At 49.3% G+C, this 18,286-nt stretch overlaps 6 protein-coding genes across 6 annotated transcripts; 1 reads left to right on the top strand and 5 right to left on the bottom strand.

Moving 5' to 3' along the window:
• Positions 1-2,232: 2,232 nt before the first annotated feature.
• On the bottom strand, positions 2,233-3,248 carry GLRG_07740 (succinate-semialdehyde dehydrogenase; the record flags this gene model as incomplete). Its single annotated transcript, XM_008098299.1, has 4 exons — positions 2,233-2,403; positions 2,445-2,646; positions 2,842-3,167; positions 3,237-3,248. The coding sequence occupies 4 exons, from the start codon at positions 3,246-3,248 to the stop codon at positions 2,233-2,235; spliced, it is 711 nt and encodes a 236-aa protein (XP_008096490.1).
• A 2,170-nt stretch (positions 3,249-5,418) lies between these two features.
• On the top strand, positions 5,419-6,460 carry GLRG_07739 (alcohol dehydrogenase GroES-like domain-containing protein; the record flags this gene model as incomplete). Its single annotated transcript, XM_008098298.1, has 5 exons — positions 5,419-5,664; positions 5,736-5,925; positions 5,982-6,116; positions 6,165-6,339; positions 6,394-6,460. The coding sequence occupies 5 exons, from the start codon at positions 5,419-5,421 to the stop codon at positions 6,458-6,460; spliced, it is 813 nt and encodes a 270-aa protein (XP_008096489.1).
• A 231-nt stretch (positions 6,461-6,691) lies between these two features.
• On the bottom strand, positions 6,692-7,993 carry GLRG_07738 (oxysterol-binding protein; the record flags this gene model as incomplete). The annotated part of the gene is made up of 2 exons (XM_008098297.1): positions 6,692-7,831; positions 7,949-7,993. 2 exons carry the CDS (start codon positions 7,991-7,993, stop codon positions 6,692-6,694), a joined length of 1,185 nt encoding a protein of 394 aa, XP_008096488.1.
• A 1,153-nt stretch (positions 7,994-9,146) lies between these two features.
• GLRG_07737 (serine carboxypeptidase) lies at positions 9,147-11,388 on the bottom strand (the record flags this gene model as incomplete). Its single annotated transcript, XM_008098296.1, has 6 exons — positions 9,147-9,673; positions 9,763-9,834; positions 9,903-10,287; positions 10,360-11,032; positions 11,084-11,196; positions 11,257-11,388. 6 exons carry the CDS (start codon positions 11,386-11,388, stop codon positions 9,147-9,149), a joined length of 1,902 nt encoding a protein of 633 aa, XP_008096487.1.
• A 2,996-nt stretch (positions 11,389-14,384) lies between these two features.
• Positions 14,385-14,693, bottom strand: GLRG_07736 (uncharacterized protein; the record flags this gene model as incomplete). Its single annotated transcript, XM_008098295.1, has 1 exon — positions 14,385-14,693. The coding sequence occupies one exon, from the start codon at positions 14,691-14,693 to the stop codon at positions 14,385-14,387; it is 309 nt and encodes a 102-aa protein (XP_008096486.1).
• Positions 14,694-17,346: 2,653 nt separating this feature from the next.
• On the bottom strand, positions 17,347-18,240 carry GLRG_07735 (UbiA prenyltransferase; the record flags this gene model as incomplete). Its single annotated transcript, XM_008098294.1, has 1 exon — positions 17,347-18,240. The coding sequence occupies one exon, from the start codon at positions 18,238-18,240 to the stop codon at positions 17,347-17,349; it is 894 nt and encodes a 297-aa protein (XP_008096485.1).
• Positions 18,241-18,286: the final 46 nt, after the last annotated feature.

Below are 18,286 nucleotides of genomic sequence, written 5' to 3'. Positions count from 1 at the left end.
TACCTTACTATAAAGGAGAAAGCTAACTATATACTTACTATTAAACTATAAGAAAAAGGTATTATTACTACGCCTAGTAGGCCCTTTAAAGAATTTAATAAGGTAGAGGTAAAAGCCCTTATTAACTATAGTGTATTTTATATTATTACTTATAATAAGAAAACGTATAGTAACGTATAGATCTTTAAGTTATATATAGTATATAAGGTTAAAAAAAATAAGTAACTATATAAGAAATTATAGTTAGTTATCTAAGGTTATACTAATAATAGTAAGAAAATAATTCTTATATAGTTACTTATAATCTAATAGATAGCCTAGTAACTAATTTTTACTTTTACCTTATTACTTTTATAATATAGATTTTACCTCTAGTTATATAATATTACCTAGGTGTATACCTAATTTATAACACTACTTAATTATATTATTCTTTTAAGACTTCTTATATAAATTTACTATCTTTACCTTAGTAACTTTATTATAAAGGTAATAAAGCTGCTTTATAGTATTACTAAAGCAGGCACCTACTAGTAGGCTATATATAACTATTACTATAGAGAGAATCTCTAGATAGATTTATTAACCTTTAACCTCTACCTACTTATTTTATTAGCTAATAATAAGGATTTTAGCCTTATTAGTATATAAATAGATAATATAATTAGCCTTATAAATAATAGATTCTCTACTTATAAGGAGAAAGAGCTTAAGAAGGTAACTTTTACTATAAAGCCTAAGTAACTATTAACTATTAATAATTTTATTACCTTTAATAGTAGTATACTTTCCCTTAGCTATAATAGTAAAATAAAATTTTACTAAAAAGATTAAGGTAAGAAGCTCTAGCCTGTTAATATAAATTTACTTACTACTAAGTAAGATTTTACTTAGTAAAGGGCCTATAGGGCGTATATTACGTTAATCTACTAACCTAAGGCTTACTTTAACTATTTAGTTACTATATAACACTAAGAGCCTATAGAGGAGGAGATTAAGGCTCTTAACTACTAGATTAAGTAGTAAATAAGTTACCTTAACTACAGCCTGCTTTTTTAGCTAATTAACCTTATAACTATAAAGCTTTTTATATTTATTAATAGCTTATTTATAAATAACTATAATTTTATATTATAACTTAGTTTTATTATTATACTTACTAATAAAAGTAGTACTATATAACTTACTACTAATAATAAGAAATTTATACTTACTAGTAATATTATCTACTTTAGCTTAATAAAATATAAAAAAGTTATATATAGCGTACTAGCCTCTAAAGTCTATAGTATAGTTACTAGTACTAATATTACCTATATAATTAGTACTATAATTATAATAATTACTAACTGCCTTAAGTTACTATAAATCCTAATAATTCTTTATACTAACTTATACTCCCTCTATAAGTGCCTTATAAAGCTTAGCACTACTAAAAAAAAGTAACTTATAATTAATATTATAGCGCTTTACTAGTTATATAAGTAACATAAGATCTATAAGATCTAATAGATATAAGAGGAAAATAACCTAGTAGATAGATTTATAAAGGTATTACCTAATAAAGCGCTAGAGTAGTTAATTAATAGTAGTTAATTAAAGATATAAATAAATAAATAGGTTTTATATATATAATAAGTTATATATAAAAAGTATTAAATACTTTTTAGCTTTTTGTTTTTATTACGTTTTTAGGCCTTTTATAAATAACTAGAAAATAAGATAATTTATAGCACTTTAGAAGGTTACTAGTGTTATAATATTGACTATTACCTAGATATTAGTAGTATAGATTAACACTAAACAGCCAGAATAACTACGGCTAATTTGCTGTAGATCCACTGGATTTATAGGGATATTACGCAGTGGATTCGCTACGTAATCCTATAATAGTTTCTTTTCCTTTACGCATAATTCAGAACTAGTATTTACCCCTATTATTTGTCACTGCCTATTAATACGTACGGTTAACCGTATCACCAACCTGGTGAAACCAACACCCACATAAGAGTGCCAGTTGTTTTACCCTTTCCCGCCATCTCAAACTCTGGAGTCGTCACCCCCATTTGGATTCAAGGTTTCCAATAGCCACGGACTTGGTGTTCTGATACTCTGCCAGACCATACTCGCTTGCCCTCGCGCCCGAGTCCACTTCCATTCACACTACCAAGCGGCGATCCGGCCGCGATGATGAGGCCTGGTGTTGACTCTCAGCATGTCGCAATCCAGGCGTCATGCCACACGCACGTCCCGGGAGATGTTCCAGCTGGAGCAATTTCCGGCAAGACCGCACTCCATCGCGTTGACCAGCTCGACCGCCTTGGTCTCGGTCCCGAAGGGGACAATGGCTGCCAGCGGGCCAAAGATCTCGTCGTGCGCAACCCCCATCTCGATCGTGACCCCCTGATAAATGTGGGCTCGTAGGATTATCCTTTTAAATCTACTGGGAACTTCTCAGCTGTGTGTAGAACGGCGCCTTTCGCAGGCGCGCCCTTCACGTGGGCGTCAAGCTTCTGGAAGGCGGCGGCGTTGACGAGAGGGCCATGTGTGGTGCCCTCGTCGATGTCTTGGACGAGCCTGTACCCCTCCACGCGCTGGGCTATCTTCTTGATAAGCTCGTATTGGAATTTCTCGTGAACAAGAAACCTGTCGAAACACTTTTATCTGTGTGTTGGTTGGGTACCGGGGGATACGGAAGAGCCCGTATGCTTATCGCGCAGGTCTCGAAGCACCTTCCCGACGCCCGTGGAGCTAGTGAAGCTGAGCTTCTTCACAATGGAGTTATTTACAAGCTCTATTGAAGCCTCCCTATCCTTGGCTGGCACTATATGGATGATTTACTGGGGAACGTCGGCGGCCAGAGCGAACGTGGCGAGCGCTGGGGTGTTGAAGGGAGTGTTCCGTTTGGATGCCTTGATAATGACTGAGCACCCTGTTGCAAACACAGGCTCGATTTTGCGCATGACCAAAGCGACTGAGAATTTGCACGGGGTGGTAATACCGCAGACGCTCACCGGCTCTTTGAATGCCAAGGCCGTGGTGTTGCGTACGATGACGGGATAGTGTCGCTGTACGAGCGCGCCGCCTCTTCTGCAAACTATGAGATGAATAGACAGGGCGCGAACCACCTCGCCCTTCATCTCAACAGATGCCTTGCCGTTCTCGAGCTATATAATCAAAGCCATAGACAGCCGGGTGTCAGTCGTGCATGTACCCTGATAAGATCGAGGGCTCACCCTTTCTGGCATCCGAGCGAGTTCACTGCGGCTCATTCAGAGCAGCCGCCGAAGCTGACGGCAACAGTTCAGACGAGACCAACACTAATAATGGCGACCGTGTGTGGTTTGATGTATGATGCATTCCATCCTCAACAAAATGATGGCCTGATGAACTAGCCATCGGATACCTGCAGATCACATGTGGACAATAGTACAGGAACACGGTTGTCTGCGATACCTAAATTAACATTGCTGTCCCAGTCGGCCCCTTTCATACCGAATATTCCCTAATACTTCATGGAAAAATACCGGTGTTCATGTAAATGAAGCTAATATCAAGCAGATATCCCCATTTCTAGAAGTTGGGTCACCCTCCTCCCATTTTCCAACAATCTTGTCATCAAGGCGCCGTTCATGCAAGCCTGACCAACCAACCTGTACTGTCCTCTTCTACCACAGGGTCTGATGACAATAGGAATTTCAGTCCCGAACAGAATCGCGCATACATCCCTTCGTCGCATGATGGAGGGTCGAAGGCCACAGCATCCTCGCTTGCTTAAAAGGAATCTCGTCTTCGTTCTGCTATATTGGAACTGGTTTACCACATATCCATTGCGATGCACATTCATGAAAGAGATGACAAATCTTTCCAACTCCTTCCACAATGTACCACTATCGAGAGGGCAGAATCGAACGAACAAGGCGAGCAAGTCCCTATACTCTTCCCTGTTCGTGTGTTTCCTTCTGTAGTGACAGACGAGTTCAAGAGCAAATAAAAGCAGCTCATCATTTCCATAAATGTACGGGTATCTTTGCGGCTTTCTCGGTAAGGTCCCAGCAGTCTGCGACCAATTTGCCTGGCCCCGATGATGATCGCTCAAAATCTGCTTTCATCATCGTGTCGGTGTAAACGGCAACTGTGTCAAACAGCAGAAAAGACAGATGAAGCCTGGGCTCAAATAGTCTTGAGCTGAAAGATAGCGGGTCGTTTCTGCAACGCGGAGACTAGCATCCCAGGTTTCCCAGAAGGCATCGGAGGCGTCGTCGTGGCTGACGTCTCATCTTGGGACCCATCACGGAACATTGCAGCCCGGATCTAAGTTTGTTGGTTGATTCTGGAGGCGGTCTGCCACGACAACACGGAGATCCTCCAGCGTGATTTTGTAGCTCTCCTGGATAAGCGGCTTGTTGATTACTTGTACCAAAGCCTTTGGATGGCCAGGAATGCGAATAACCTGCTGATCCGCGAACTGCTGGAGTGGGGCGCGTTGACCACACGTTCCAGAAGGTATACGATAGAGATCTTAAACGTCTCTGATGTCTTGCCCAAGGATGCAGTTTCTGCTTCCTTCAGTCAAGGAAAAGAGGACAAACATGAGAATTTCTCCGAAGACAGGCTATCGTATTAGTGGGCGGTACTTTGCATTGTGTAGACAGGGCCAATACCAGCGAAACTAGTCAAGGGATGATCAGATATTCGAGCGAAGTAGGCCAAGCCGCTTACCTTCGCATTACTGCCTCGCCGAGGATTCGATAGCACATTACAAGGACTCGAAGGGAGCATCTCCTCCCAAGATAAACCAGAACCCTTGAATATGGGCTCGTTACTCTCCGGAAAATGGGACAACACGGAGAGAATCAATCCTCGGAGCATCCCGCCAGCATCGAAATCGTGAGCGGAGTATTGCCACCACTGCTCTGACTTCGGCGGCCAAGGCCAAACTTCAAGTATCGGCTCAACGTAGTAATGATTGCCGCAGCACGCCACCTGGTATTAGCTGCGTGAGCTCACAACGATCTCCAAGTTTCGCCGGGCGATATGATGGTGGCTTTCAATCTGATAATCCAAGTCCTTGTGGGAGTAGCCTATGTCGCCTCCCCCAATTCCCTGGATTGTCTTCGAGATTTCTGGGACCTGTATAACTCGTACGAGTCTCGAGTGATGTTTTTGTAGATGATCTGCAAGTATTAGCGTCTTTACAAGAGCCCTACTGACAGTTTCTAGACCACGATTATCAACATTGAATCTATTTGTAATCCTCTGGGACAGCAGTCCTGCTTTTGCTGTCTTTACCAAGGTCCTTCGAGGCCATTGCCAATCATGGAATAATATACATAACCGTATGTTTTCTCGCCAGCCCTATCAGCACATCTTTTTATCCGCCTTGTTGCTCGGTATTCTATCAGCAGTTTGTCAGCCATGCTTGAAACCGCGAACCTCCCAACCCATCGTCGTGCATGGCGCCGCACCGATGACTTGACCCCTGGCGCGCCCAAAGTGAAGCTCGTCGTCAAGCCGCTCCGCTTGCCCCTATCGCCCACGCAAGTTCTCATCAAAGTCCGCGCCGTCGCCCTCAACTACCGCGACGCCAACATCGCCAACGGCGGCAACCCCTGGCCCGTGCTGCCCCGCGGCATACTGGGCAACGACGCGGCGGGCGACAAGGTGGGGGGTCCTTGGTAGTGGGTGACCGCGTGGCGCCCGTTATCGACACGGAGTTTGTGACCGGCCGCGAGCCCGGGCGGTCGTGGCGTGCCGCGGACCAGGACGCCGTGCTTGCGGACCACCTCGTGTTCGACGAGAAGCTGCTGGCGAAGCTCCCTCCGCATGTTGACTGGGTCAACTGGAGTATCATCCCGTGCGCCGGCGCGACCGCCTGGTCTGCGCGCAAGGGCTTGTCGATCGGCCAAAGCGTCCTGAGTCAGGGTACTGACTGCAAGCCGCTTCACTCACCAGCTCAGAAGAGCTGAAGACGAAGACAGACACGGGAGGCGTCGCCATGTTTGCACTCAAACTTGCGCAAGCTTCCGGGTTCAAGATCATCCTCAGTTCTCCGAGCGACGCAAAGATCGAGGCGACCCAGAAAGCCTCTCCCTCCGCGCCTGTATACGGCGTTAGTAATAGCGCGAATCCTAACTAGCACACCGATGTGCTCGAGCTGACAGGTGGCGTGTGCGTCAACCTGGTGGTTGGGAACGGAGGGACTCCATCGCTCGTGCAGAGCGTGAAATGCACACGCCGTGGTGGCGTCGTGAGCCAAGTCGGGTACCTAGGCGAGCGGAACCCGGCTCATTTGAAGGACTTTGTGTCGACGATTCTTGACAGAAGAGTTAACGTCAGGTAAGGTCGCGGTGATGTCTAATCCTTGCCGACATGAAGCTTAGTTTGTTCCAGGGGCATCAATACGGGATCAAGCCTTGATCTGGAGGATCTCTGTGCCGCTATATCCGCCACGGTCTGACTCGGGTTCGACGACATAATCGATTCCGTCTTTGAGTTTGAACCATCGGAAAAAGGCAATCAGCTACCTCTGAGAAGGCAGGCCGGTTGGAAAATTGGTTCTGCGCTTATAAATAGTCATCTGGTTATGTACATGATGATACCTGGGGCGCATCTTCATGGCTGAACTGAACGCCGCTTGTTGGTCATAACGCATTAACACATGATATTGAATATAACAAATGCAGGAGGTCTAGCCCAATGGAGTTAAATCTCCCCTGAACGGCCTCTGGACCGAATCCCTCTTCGCTTCGTCGATCTTCCAAACGCCCTTAGTATGCTTGTCGTGCAACTGCCAATCAACGGATTTAGCCAACCGGTGGAAGACGTCGTGCTCCTCTCCCGGGATGCTCTTGAAAAACAACGGTTCCCAGCTCTCGCCCTTCTTCTTTTCCTCGGCTCTCATGCGCCGTTGCGCCTCTTCCACCTGGCTCTTGGCGTTCACCGTCTGCCGGAAGTCGTTCCTGCTCAGCCCCTCGATCACCCCGTTCCACGCCCGCCTCGACTCCCACGGGTCCTGGTTCTGGACCGGTTCGATCTCCATGGGCGCGGGGAGGTTCTCGAGCGCGTCGACCTCGTATTTCTCGATGATCTCGCCCGTCCTGCCGTCCTTGATCGTCCAGCCCTCGCTCCAGCACCCTTGCAGCTCGTAGATTGTGTTCTTCTTGTCGTTCTTGTGGTACATGCGCGCCTCGAACGAGTTCTTCTTTCCCCGGAAGACGCCGCTCCCAGAGAACTTCATCTCGGAGACGTACCCCGTGTTGGAGACGATGTAGTACGTCCCCAGGACCTCGGGGTACAAGCAAGCATTCAGGAAGCCGCGGACCTTGACCTCGGGCAAGGGGATGAGGTAGTCCTCGTCGTAGCGGTCGATGTGAATGATGGCGTGACCGACCTGGCGGATGTTGACGCTGCTAGAAAAGGTCATCTCGACGCGGGCGTAGCCGTCGGCGCGGATACCGTGCTCCTTGCTGCCCATGTGCATCGCCGTGATGGGCGGGTGGTGGCTGACCTGCTCGGCGACGAGCTCCGTCCTGGCCTTGCGGTCCTGGTCCGTCCATGAGGCGAGGAACAGCTCGCCCAGGAAGGCGTTGAGGGGCTTCTTGATGCTGACGCTGGGCGCGCCGGCGACGTAGAACTGGCTGCGCATGGCGATTAGGATCATGCGCAGCACCTTTAGGCTGCGCTTCTCCGGATCGGGCTCCAGCGCCGGGGCGACAAAGACCCCGGGCCGCTGGCACCAGCAGTGGCCGACCTCGACGACGGATGACGGCGCCAGAAACGAGGGAGGGGCGGTGACATTGGACAGGTCGCCTTGTACTGATGATAGAAACTAAAAGCCGTCACTTTTCGTCAGCGGTGTGTTTCCGTGAATCATGCGCGCTAACAAGTCGCCCCTCTTGAAAAGGTCGCTCAGTTGCACAGTTGGGAGGCATTGCTGCTTGCTTACTTTGACCAGGTCGCTAATGCGTGATGAGAACGATTTTCCATCCATGTTTCTTTCTTCTTCTCTTTTTGTCCTGTGTTCCCTTCTGATGCCGTGGGTATCTGATATTCGTGTCGGTATTCGTATCCGGTGGTCGCCCCCTTTTTGAGTGTTTCTTGGGACGGTTTTCCAATAGTTGACACAGGTCTTTTGTCGTTTCTGGACCTGATGGAAACTTGTGTTATTCCGTGGCAGCAGGCCTTCAAAAAGGGTCGAATGTCTCGTCTCTTCCAGGGGACGGGGGTTTCAGCTCTGTTTCAGCCAATACTTTAAGCACGTCCAGAATGATACAGTCGATCAGCCGAGTTTTGGGTACCAAACAAAGAGAAACAAGCACGGCACAGTTATATGTTAAGGAACAGAGCCCACTCGAGACCCTTATTGTCTAGGAAATGGTTGGGGATGCAGCGTCTTTTGACATGATCTCGAACCTCCCCCCGCCTCTCGTCAGTCGGACGAAACTAGCATGTGAAAGTTGTGCACTGCATTGATCGTTTCCCAAGCGTCTGGATCCTCGATGCTACACGCGCGTTGGCCCCCCAGCCCCCCCCCCTCCCAAGTATGTCCAATAACCCTCTGTTCCCTTTCCAGTCTGACAGGCACAGTCTCAGCCAGCTACCCCTGTCCAGCTCACTCACACTCGGTGATGCGCCTCCCGGGGAGGCCTGTGCTGTTCTGCCGCCGGCGCAACATCCTCCCGTCATCGCTTTCCCAAGCTCTCGGATCGGACGAAATGCCGCCTGTTAGGCGGGTCGTCTGTCTTGCCGATGAAGGCTTTCCCCCGATCGGTTGGTGGGAAGCTTTTGGACGGACCAGGATCACAGGCTAACGTCACACACCCACACGCTGGGCATGGGTTGTGTGCAAACACGGGAGAATCTTAACCTTGGTTTATCTGGTTTATTGGGCCTCGAATGGAGAAGCCTTGAGCTAGAGCAGCCGGTCTGTAACTATAACCCACCAGACGCCGACGCTAGGGCGTAGGACCGCGACTCGAGCTGCATGTTTCCTGGCTTTTCCCCCATCGTGCGTCCAATCACCGAAACACACTTGTCCGACGATCTCTCAGTCCGCTGCCTCGTATATTGTCGAACTTGCGACGCGCGCCGCCGAACCGTCGTTTGCGCCAACGCAACGCAATGCGGCGCGTGGGAGTGGCCTTTCACAACTTTCCAAAAGTCTGTTGACCTGCAACACCACCATAATCACCGGGCTGTGCGACCATCACGTCATCAGCCGCGTCCCCGACAACGTACCAATTATTCACCAGCGCGGTGCCGTTGATGACCTTCTCCCAAATCTCGGGATGGCACGTCTCTGGCTTCAGCACGTAGCAGATCGGGTCCGGCTGCGGCGGCGGGACGTTCTTGATGTGCCATGTGTCCCTGACGCCGACGGTCGACAGCTCGTCCGTCACGGGGGTCAGCCCCGTTGCGATGTCCCGGTTGAAGGTCGCGCGCATGAAGACCTCGTACGCCGTCACGGGCTGGTACGCCGGCACCTCGTGGCCGGCCTGGTAAACCCGCGAGAAGCTGTAGTTGCCGAACTGTCGCGTCATCCCCGTCACCCCATCCGGCGTGACGAGGGGAGCGTATCCGGCGTTGGCAAAGTCAACCGACCGGTTGTATGGGATCGCCAGGCTAGCTTTTTCGCCCCCCACCCAGTTGCAGGCATAGTCGCGGTCACCGTCTACACAGCCGAGATGGCACGGTTAGAATCAAAGGGAGTTGACAGCAACTGCAGGATGGCCTTGGACAGAACATGGCGGGGCAACTCACACATCATGTGAACATTAACCCCATTGTCGAGAAGGTGCCCAATTGACTCGCTGAACCCGCCTAGGATTATATCTGGAATCCTCTAAGCATGCTGTTCGTCCAAAGTAGCCTCCCGCCCGAGGAGATGGGGCCTTTCTTACCAAATGTCTGGCTGAAGCTCTTGCTTACCGCACCCGCCGCCTCCGTGTAATTGACAGGCACGCCGAGTGATGATAGGACGTCGCCCTCGGTGAGATAGCCGTACAGATGCGGAGCCGGGAAGGGATCGTGTTTGTCGTGCGCAATGTCGTACCAGCCCTTTCCATCGGGCATCGTTTGATATAGCGCCACAGCTTCGACCCACTGGTCGAGGAAAAACCCGCAGATTTCTGTGACGTTCTTCTTGTCACGGCTCGCGAGGAACGGGCCATGCTCCTTAAGGGCCTCTCGGCAGTCAAGAATTCCATCTCTGACCCCATTCGGGCGTGTCCAATTGTACATCATCTCATCATGGATAGATTGGTTGAACGCCTGGATTCCATACGTCTTTGCGTTTCATCGTCAGCGATTCCGGCAGCCTCCGAGAAATGCAACGTCGCCAAGTGTTCTTTCACTTACGTTGTTGTAGTCGAAACTGATCCAGCTCTCGGCTTGGATCGTGAACTCAATGAGGCCGTTGACGATCCCCAGCGTATCGAGATGGATGAACTGGGCATTCTTCTCCGGTGAGGATCCGTTCCGGATGAGCTCGTTCTGGGTCTGGAAGTGCCGGAATATGCCCGGCCCGTAGTGTCCTCCGTAAGACTCCGTCCAGAGGCTGATGCGGTCATCGATAGGCTTGTAGCCGGGGAACTCGAAGAACCAGGTCTGGGCAAAGTGCCACAAAGCATGAGCAGCATGGGCCGTCGTGTTGGAAGTCTGCGAGACCTTCTGGCTAGAGGCCGTGCCGTACCGATACGTGAAGTTGGCCTCGGGGACCCCGTCACTGAAATCGGCGGGAAACATGTGCATACCAATACCTAGTCCAGGATCTTCGCTTTCATGGATAGAAACGTTCGTTGGGGTGTCGTAAGAGAACCCCATCTGAGTAGGCTGGTCAATGTATAAGAGGTTGACCTCGTTGTTCCAGCTCCACGGGTTCAGTCGAGTGGTCTTGGAGTCTTCGTTGACGAAGCAGGGACCATTTTCCTCGAGGAGTCCCATTATGGAAGACGCGCCAGGACCGCCGTTGAGCCAAATCGCCAACGGGGCATTCTCCGGTGCCTTGCGGGCCTCAAAGAACCAGAAGAAACTGTTGCACTTGTGAGCTCTGGCCAGATCAGCGCGTCGAAGTATCTCTCACGTGTTGACGGGGTAGTCCTGCGCTTCCCCATCGACGTCGTCCAGAGTACCAGGCGGCAGCCGCACGTAGCCCGCGTACGACTTGACCCCCGGCGTCGTCTCGCAGATCCCAGGCTAACAGAGAGAGGTCAATGGGACGGAGGAATCGGCGTTCACAAGTGATGCAATGCTTACCTCTTTGTAAGAAATCGTCACATTTTCGTGTAATTTGGACTTCAGCACTTTGATCCCTTCCGGGGTGGGCGGGAATTGCGCGGTCGCAAGCCCGATAAGCCCACCGAGCAACAACGAAGCGGAGGACAACATCTTAGCCTCGAACGCCGAATGCCAGTTTGGAGCAGGAAGAATTAACCTCAGAATTCAACGGGGCTTTCCGAGTTTTTAACGGGGACGATTACGATGTCTCTGTGCGTAAGACGTGACGCGTTGGTCATATCTCGACCCGAAGGATCACAAACGAGAGAGAGGGGGTGGGGGCGTTTCCGGCTTCGGGGTGCTGATTCGATGAAGACGTTGACCTTCCTATCCTGGTACAAGTAGCTCCGAAGCTCACCGGCGGCAGCCCGGCAATAGGAACCTTTCATGAGCGTGTTTGTATAGTTGATCGGGTTCTCTGCAGCATGTCTAGAATACTGCCCAACAGACTCCGATGAAGTTGTCAGGGCCAACCCGGGAAATGATGGTTTCTTGTGCGCTCATGTCGGTAGGACCTAGGTAGTCTTGTATCAAGTGACTTTCCCGTTGATCCACTGAGTTCCTCATGCGAACTCTGTTGAATTCGTCCCGCCGCAGCGCCCGACGCTCTTGCGAAGCAGAAACTCCTCAACGCTGTCGGCCAAAACCTTGTGCACGCTAGTGCAATGTGGCCAGAGTTCTACCAAAGGTACCGGCTAATGGACTAGCAGCCGTAAGTAATATAGTTCGTGTTAATTTCCCAATCCTTGTAAGTGGCGCAGAAGGATGTGGTGTTGGTGATGTTGAAATACGCGGCGTCGCTGAAGACCTGGGTAAGCCATTTGTACTGTGTACGCATCGAACTCTAAGGCCGTAGAGTCGGTGTGCTTCCCCGAGAAGATCTTGGCTGTCTAGTTGACGACCTCGTTGTATATCTTGATCATCTACGTACTTGGAAGGCTCGTTGGGTCGGACTGGAAAGCAGGCTGGTTGCTAATTAACACGTAGACCAAAAATGATCCGACTAATCAAGGCTTTCGTACATATTTGTTAAGTGGTGGCAGGTTCAGGAAGAGAAAGTGGCGGTGACCAGCATTGTATACAACTTCAAGAGCAGCAACCTGCTCTTCGATAACAGCGGTATAAAATTCTTGCTCAGTGCTCCAGCCATAATAAGAAAGCTTTGAATTGGCTATATCGTTGATGTCGTTGATCCCATTCCACGATGCCACCAGCGTCTTGGTGCTGTCGGCCTCAATAACCGGCTTTCCGTAGGTCTCCCATTGGTAGACCTGAGTCTCACACAATATGGTGTGCTTTCAATGGAGCGGAACACTGGTGCAATATTACTAAACTGGTCACTGAATCTAAATCCTTCCACTCACAATGTTGTTGAGACGTCAGCCCCCGCATAGGCAAAGTCCCACAGCTGCTTCTCACAGTCTCTAGGGTGTCCCTTCTTGCATTAAATAAGTTGTTGAGCGCAATTGGAACCACCCACTGAAGACATCTTCTGGCCTGGGACGATGCGGTCGCCAAGAAGCTATTCTCGGGCTAACGAGATGTTCAGCTGAGATCCGACGAAGCTGTCAGCCTAACGGCCTTCAGTCTCTTGAATAAATGTGAACGAGTCGACAAAAGTGAGCCTACGCATGTCATAAATGATCTCCTCGCAAAGTATACTGCACTGAAGGCTAATGGGGGCTACTTACACATACCCTGTGCTCTTTCAACTGAAAGGAATAAAACTTGTCACCGGAGCCGCAAGAACGATGGTAGAGGCTATCAATATCAAAGTTACTTTTTTGAGAATCAACTTGCCAAGCTTACAAGGCACATAAATGCTTTACTAAATACTCCGAATAGTGGGAGATATTCAACCCACGGAAAGCTCGGGGCTTTGATCGATGTTATGCGATTGTTATGTACCATTGTGCATCACTCTAGCCTCGCTCCTTCCTGCTTCCCCGCTCTGAGGAAATGGAAGCTCACGAGTGGAACATGTAGCGTTGACAGACAACAGGGGTACCCGTTTCAATAGGGTATAACTAATGGAAAGCTATACTCCCTAGTTATATCAGGACGTTTCGATTTTATAGTAATTGATAACACGTTCAAAGTTCAAAGATCTGTAAATTATTTGCTTTACTAGAGATATCCAAGGACGCTAAATCTTGCGTTATAGAGCTTGATAATTAGTTGTTACAAGCCCTCCAAAACTTAGAGTAGTGACAATGAATCCATAAGAACTTGATTGGTAATGTCAACAACCAAATCAGAGAAAGTGGAATCTTGCTTGAAAAGCCACAGTGAGTGCTATGCTAGCATCAGTCTGGGATTCGATTTAAAGGTGAGATAGAAAATAGTTCCTAAAAGACTCCTACAAGGACGCTTAACTGTTTTGAAAACGTAAAGGACCTAGCACAAGGCTTAGATGTAGACAAGGGAGGCAAAATTATTCCCCACACTTAATTTCTAGCACAATAGTACCATTGACCTCTCAGCGAAAGAGAGAGCCATGGTTGATTATTCTCCTCAGTAAGGCTTTAACTACACTGGAGATTGTGAGACTAGGGAAACTTGCAAGAACTAACAGCTGACAACTAACGAAGTTATGATTGTTTCTGTTGGAAAGACTTTTCTCGCGAGCTAGAGCACACAGCAGATAGGGAGATACGAATGAGTGAAAAAGGCTTGAATTGTGTGAAGACGAATCTCACGGGTGGAGGGCCTATATAAAGGGGGCCCTTGAGCTCGTTCATGTGACATGGCACGTGGTGTGGCTAACGGCATCCGCCACACATACATGAGCCTCCTGTGATAACTTTATATGGGTTGATGCATCAGCAAAACGGGGTTGTAAAAGCCATGGATTCTCCATGTCTAAGCTGGTCTGAGGTAGCTGCTTCTATAGACTTCTAGGCTGCTGGCCCATGCGTACAAATCAGTGGAATTTCGATTCCAGTTTCCTAGCTCACTTCCAACTATCAAGTTGTTGTTTTTAGAACAGTGAGGGTTTCTGTGACATCCTTGATTAGTACTACAGGTTCAGCCTTGCACGCATTAGACGACTTACAAAATGACACCGCTCAGTTTTTCCAACCAACAAGAGCGCAGCTGCCACCAGTCTAGAAGCTGTGCTCATTAGGTCGCGCATGTTTGGCCTCGCGGGGAATAAGGTTGCCATACGTCTGGAAATCTTCACCACCCGCTGGCTCCAAAGGCAAAGCTTCCCTTCGCTCCTTGGGAATGAGGTTGCCATACGTCTGGAAATCTTCGCCACCCGCTGGCTCCAAAGGCAAAGCTTCCCTTCGCTCGTTGGGAATGAGGTTGCCATACGTCTGGAAATCTTCACCACCCGCTGGCTTCAAAGGCAAAGCAACCACTAGGGCAGGAGTAAGGCATGCTGCCTGGAGCAGAAGTTGGATGAATTTCATAATTGAAATGAGGTAACTGGTGAAGATTGTACAAAGAGGTACTTGTAGTCAGAGGGAGAATAGTTGTTGTAATGTTGATATTGGATGATGGTTAGCTTTTTGTCTTGAATGGTGTGAATAGTCCTTTATATAATTGCGCCGAACAAGCGAAGTGAAGTCTCTGGAACACTCTTACCTCAACACCTTAGTAAGAAAGTTCTGAAACCGGTTGCTCTAGTACCATGGATTCGAACAACTAAGCTTTGCTCAAACATCCCGCAGTTGGCTGGTACCGATGAACCAGCCCAAGTCGCCCAATGGACATGTTGAGGCAATCAGACGGACGACGGTTAACGCACATCTACTGTTCTTCGGCTCGAACCAAAAGTCGGTAACAACAAGACTACTTGCTTCGACAAATCAAAAAAGAAAAAGAAAACAAAAGAAAAAAGCCCCCTCCCCCCCACAGGCAAGAAGCCACCTCTTCTGGAGCATCTTGGACACAGACCATGGATTCATGTGTCATCGCCAAACTGGCAGAAGCCTACAAGTACACGGCGGACTCAGGAAAAGACGTACGCATGTCAGCATGCATTTGAGCCCACATGGCATACTGTGGGCGTCGCACAGGCCGACGCATAATCCCTTGCTGGATTAGGAAAGCCATGTTAGGAGTTTGTCCACGTCATTGGTAGTTTATCTGAATGGACGCAAAATGTCAAGTGCTTGTCACTCTTTTCGAGTCATGCAGTTTGGCCAGTTCCGCTACTTACCATGGGCGAGACTTTCTAGTACCGAAAGTAAGGAGAGATTCCTTACAGGGTCTTCGGTTCTTCTTCATTCTGGGTGGTACCGACGAAACGTACGGCCCCGACGGCATGCTCGAGTAATGGCTCGCGGACAAGTACACCGGAGCAGTCACGCAAAACAACGCCCAGAAGCTCAGGGAATGAATCAGAGATGGAAGTAATAGTTCTCCTCGTTCTGGTTCCAGTTCTAGATCGATAACACTCGAAGCTCGGTTGGATACAGTGGGTAAACAACACCAAACCCAGGGAGCCCTCCCACAACAGTTCCCACTCGGGGTCGCCCCACAAGTGTTGGCCTTGCGAAGGATCACAGCCGTCCGGCGATCTAAGTGGTGACCGGCATTAGCGCCTTGATAAAGAAGAAAAGAACCCCTTAGAAGGAAGCCACATACACCTCCACAAGCCTCATTAGACTCACAGGGGAGTTTCGGGCCCACGGGGAGCGAGATAGGTACTACGACGGGGTAAAGAAGCTCCGCCTGCCTTGTGCTAAGGAGAGCGATGCTATCAGAATACGTTTCCTTTTACCGGCAAAGCGACCAGAAGCAAACATAGAAGCTATCAAGGCCCCGTAAGACATTCCTGGGGTGTCCAAAATGTTCTCGTAGAGAGTAAACGACTCGGGAAAAGAGGAGCCTCTGGGAGACGACGTTTTCGGAAAGAGAGAGCGCCCATCCTATAATTGCCTAAGAAAGAGAACATTCTGAACAGTCCAGCGCTTAAAAGTGAAGGGTTCGTGGATGAGGGCCAGTTCGTTCCTATCGTGGCTGGTACGTGGTGTGATTTCTACGCAGCAGTAATCGAGAATCTCGCGAGATCCATATGCCTACCCGCGTTCGAAACGTGGTTCCGAGCGCGCAAAGAGGCCACCAACGCAAAAGAACCACAAGACTTCCCATATTCTCAGACAACAAAATTTTCCTACCCATATATGGAGTTTTTTTGGATTCAGAGAAGGAGTGTGCGGATACGCCGTGGCAGCTCTCAATCCGCCCCCAGCCTTCTCGAAGGAACCCTGGTTCAAACAACAGGGCTTGCAGTACCAAGTGGACTGTAACGACTCATGACAACACGACAGAGCTTTAGCGACCGGGTTTTTTCTCACGCGAACGTCACCCAATGATGAATGCTTGCGGGATTAGTGTTACATGTAGTACTGTGGGAGCTCTCATACGCGACCTCGGTAGATCACGAGACGAAATTCCCTTGTGGGCTAATCTTACTCGTTGTTAGCGAATTTTGCGAGGTTCACAGCCTAACAAGCTTGTAGTTCAGTTAGTCGTCGCACCTTTCTTGAGTAGTTAACGTTCTTGTAGTACTCGTACGCTTCGTAATATGCCGTTCTGGACGGTTATGTAATTCGACTAGGTAGTCAAAAAAACGTTCGAGCATATGCAACAGCAGATAACCACAGCTACTTAGTTGAAATACGCCCTCAAGTTCAAAGATGAAAACGGTTAAGATGAGCAGTTCAATATGAGTATTTTTTCTAAGATAGATTCCTCTCCCTACATAGGAGGAATAATGAATGGATTTTGCCTCTTCTTAACGTATGAAGCTTTTAAGTGGGATATCTACCTGGTTAATTAATAGACTAGTGAATATCAGTAAGATATATAAGTAAGGAGTAAGACGCTACTTCATATAGTATATGACAGTTCTGTTTTATAATGTAGAAGTTGTTCAAGCTACTACAGCAGGTTACATGTATCCCCAACATCTTAGCTTCGAAGGCTGTTAAATGTGGCGCGCCTTCGTAAATAGTTTTACAAGACACATAACGCCTTGCAATGCAGGCCTTTCGCATCACCTTTCGGGTCGAGCGCCTCTGACAAGCCTACTCACAGTCCATTCTCCGTGTATCCTTATGGAGAAAGGAGTGGTAGCATGTATAAAACGGACATCCACAAACACCACAACTTCGCCACAACACCATCGGATTTCTCGTTCCGCCGCAGCATAGTCAATACAGCCATCATGGCTCCCACGCCGACAGGCGCGCCCCAGAAGACGGGCTGGAGGTCCCAGAAGATTGAGCACACGACCGACCAGAACAGGACCATCGCCGCGAGACCGCCGCGAGCAACGTCCTCGCCGTACAGCAACGGGACGGTCTTCCGACCTCGCGCTCTGTCCCCCTCCATATCCGGGAAGTCCAACGCCTGGACCGTCGTCGCGATCGCGGCCCCCGTCAAACCAATCCACCCCCACGCGGTGGGGAGCAGCTCTCCCCGCGAGAGGACCTCCAGCGACCCAGAGCCGAAGCACATGATGCCACACGTGTTGAGGGCGTTGCGCCCCCAGATGTAGGTGTTGCCGTCGAGGTCGTCGTACATCCAGAGTAGCGCCATCATCGACACGGTCGACTTGAACCCGCCCAGGGCAGCACTCATTCCGACCGCCAACGGAATCATGCCCAGGAGCAGCTTGCGCACTTGTTCGGCGGTGAGTCGTCTCGCGGCGATCGGGCGCCACGGTTTGTTGTGTTCGTCTTCGATCACGGACTTTTCCAGACGCTGGTTCGAGATGCCGCACACGATGAGGTTGACCCATATCCACAAGATGGCCAAGGGCAGTCGCTGTAGAGCCTCGCCCACCGTCTGGCTGGGAACCGTCGTGAGACGCTCGCGGCTGAGCATCGCCGAGGTGATGAAGATGACCTGGGGCACGAGCACGATTTTGACATCGCTCTTCGTAAACAGATAGAGAGTCTTCAGATGGAACAACACCCGCTGCACCTGCAATTTGTTAGCGACCATTGCGGTACCCTCGCTGGATATCGCGGCAGAGAGTATGCTCTTACCA

Source organism: Colletotrichum graminicola, assembly GCF_000149035.1.
Source record: "Colletotrichum graminicola M1.001 genomic scaffold supercont1.32, whole genome shotgun sequence".
Lineage (NCBI taxonomy): Eukaryota > Fungi > Ascomycota > Sordariomycetes > Glomerellales > Glomerellaceae > Colletotrichum > Colletotrichum graminicola.
This window is presented reverse-complemented; position numbering and strand designations above follow the sequence as displayed.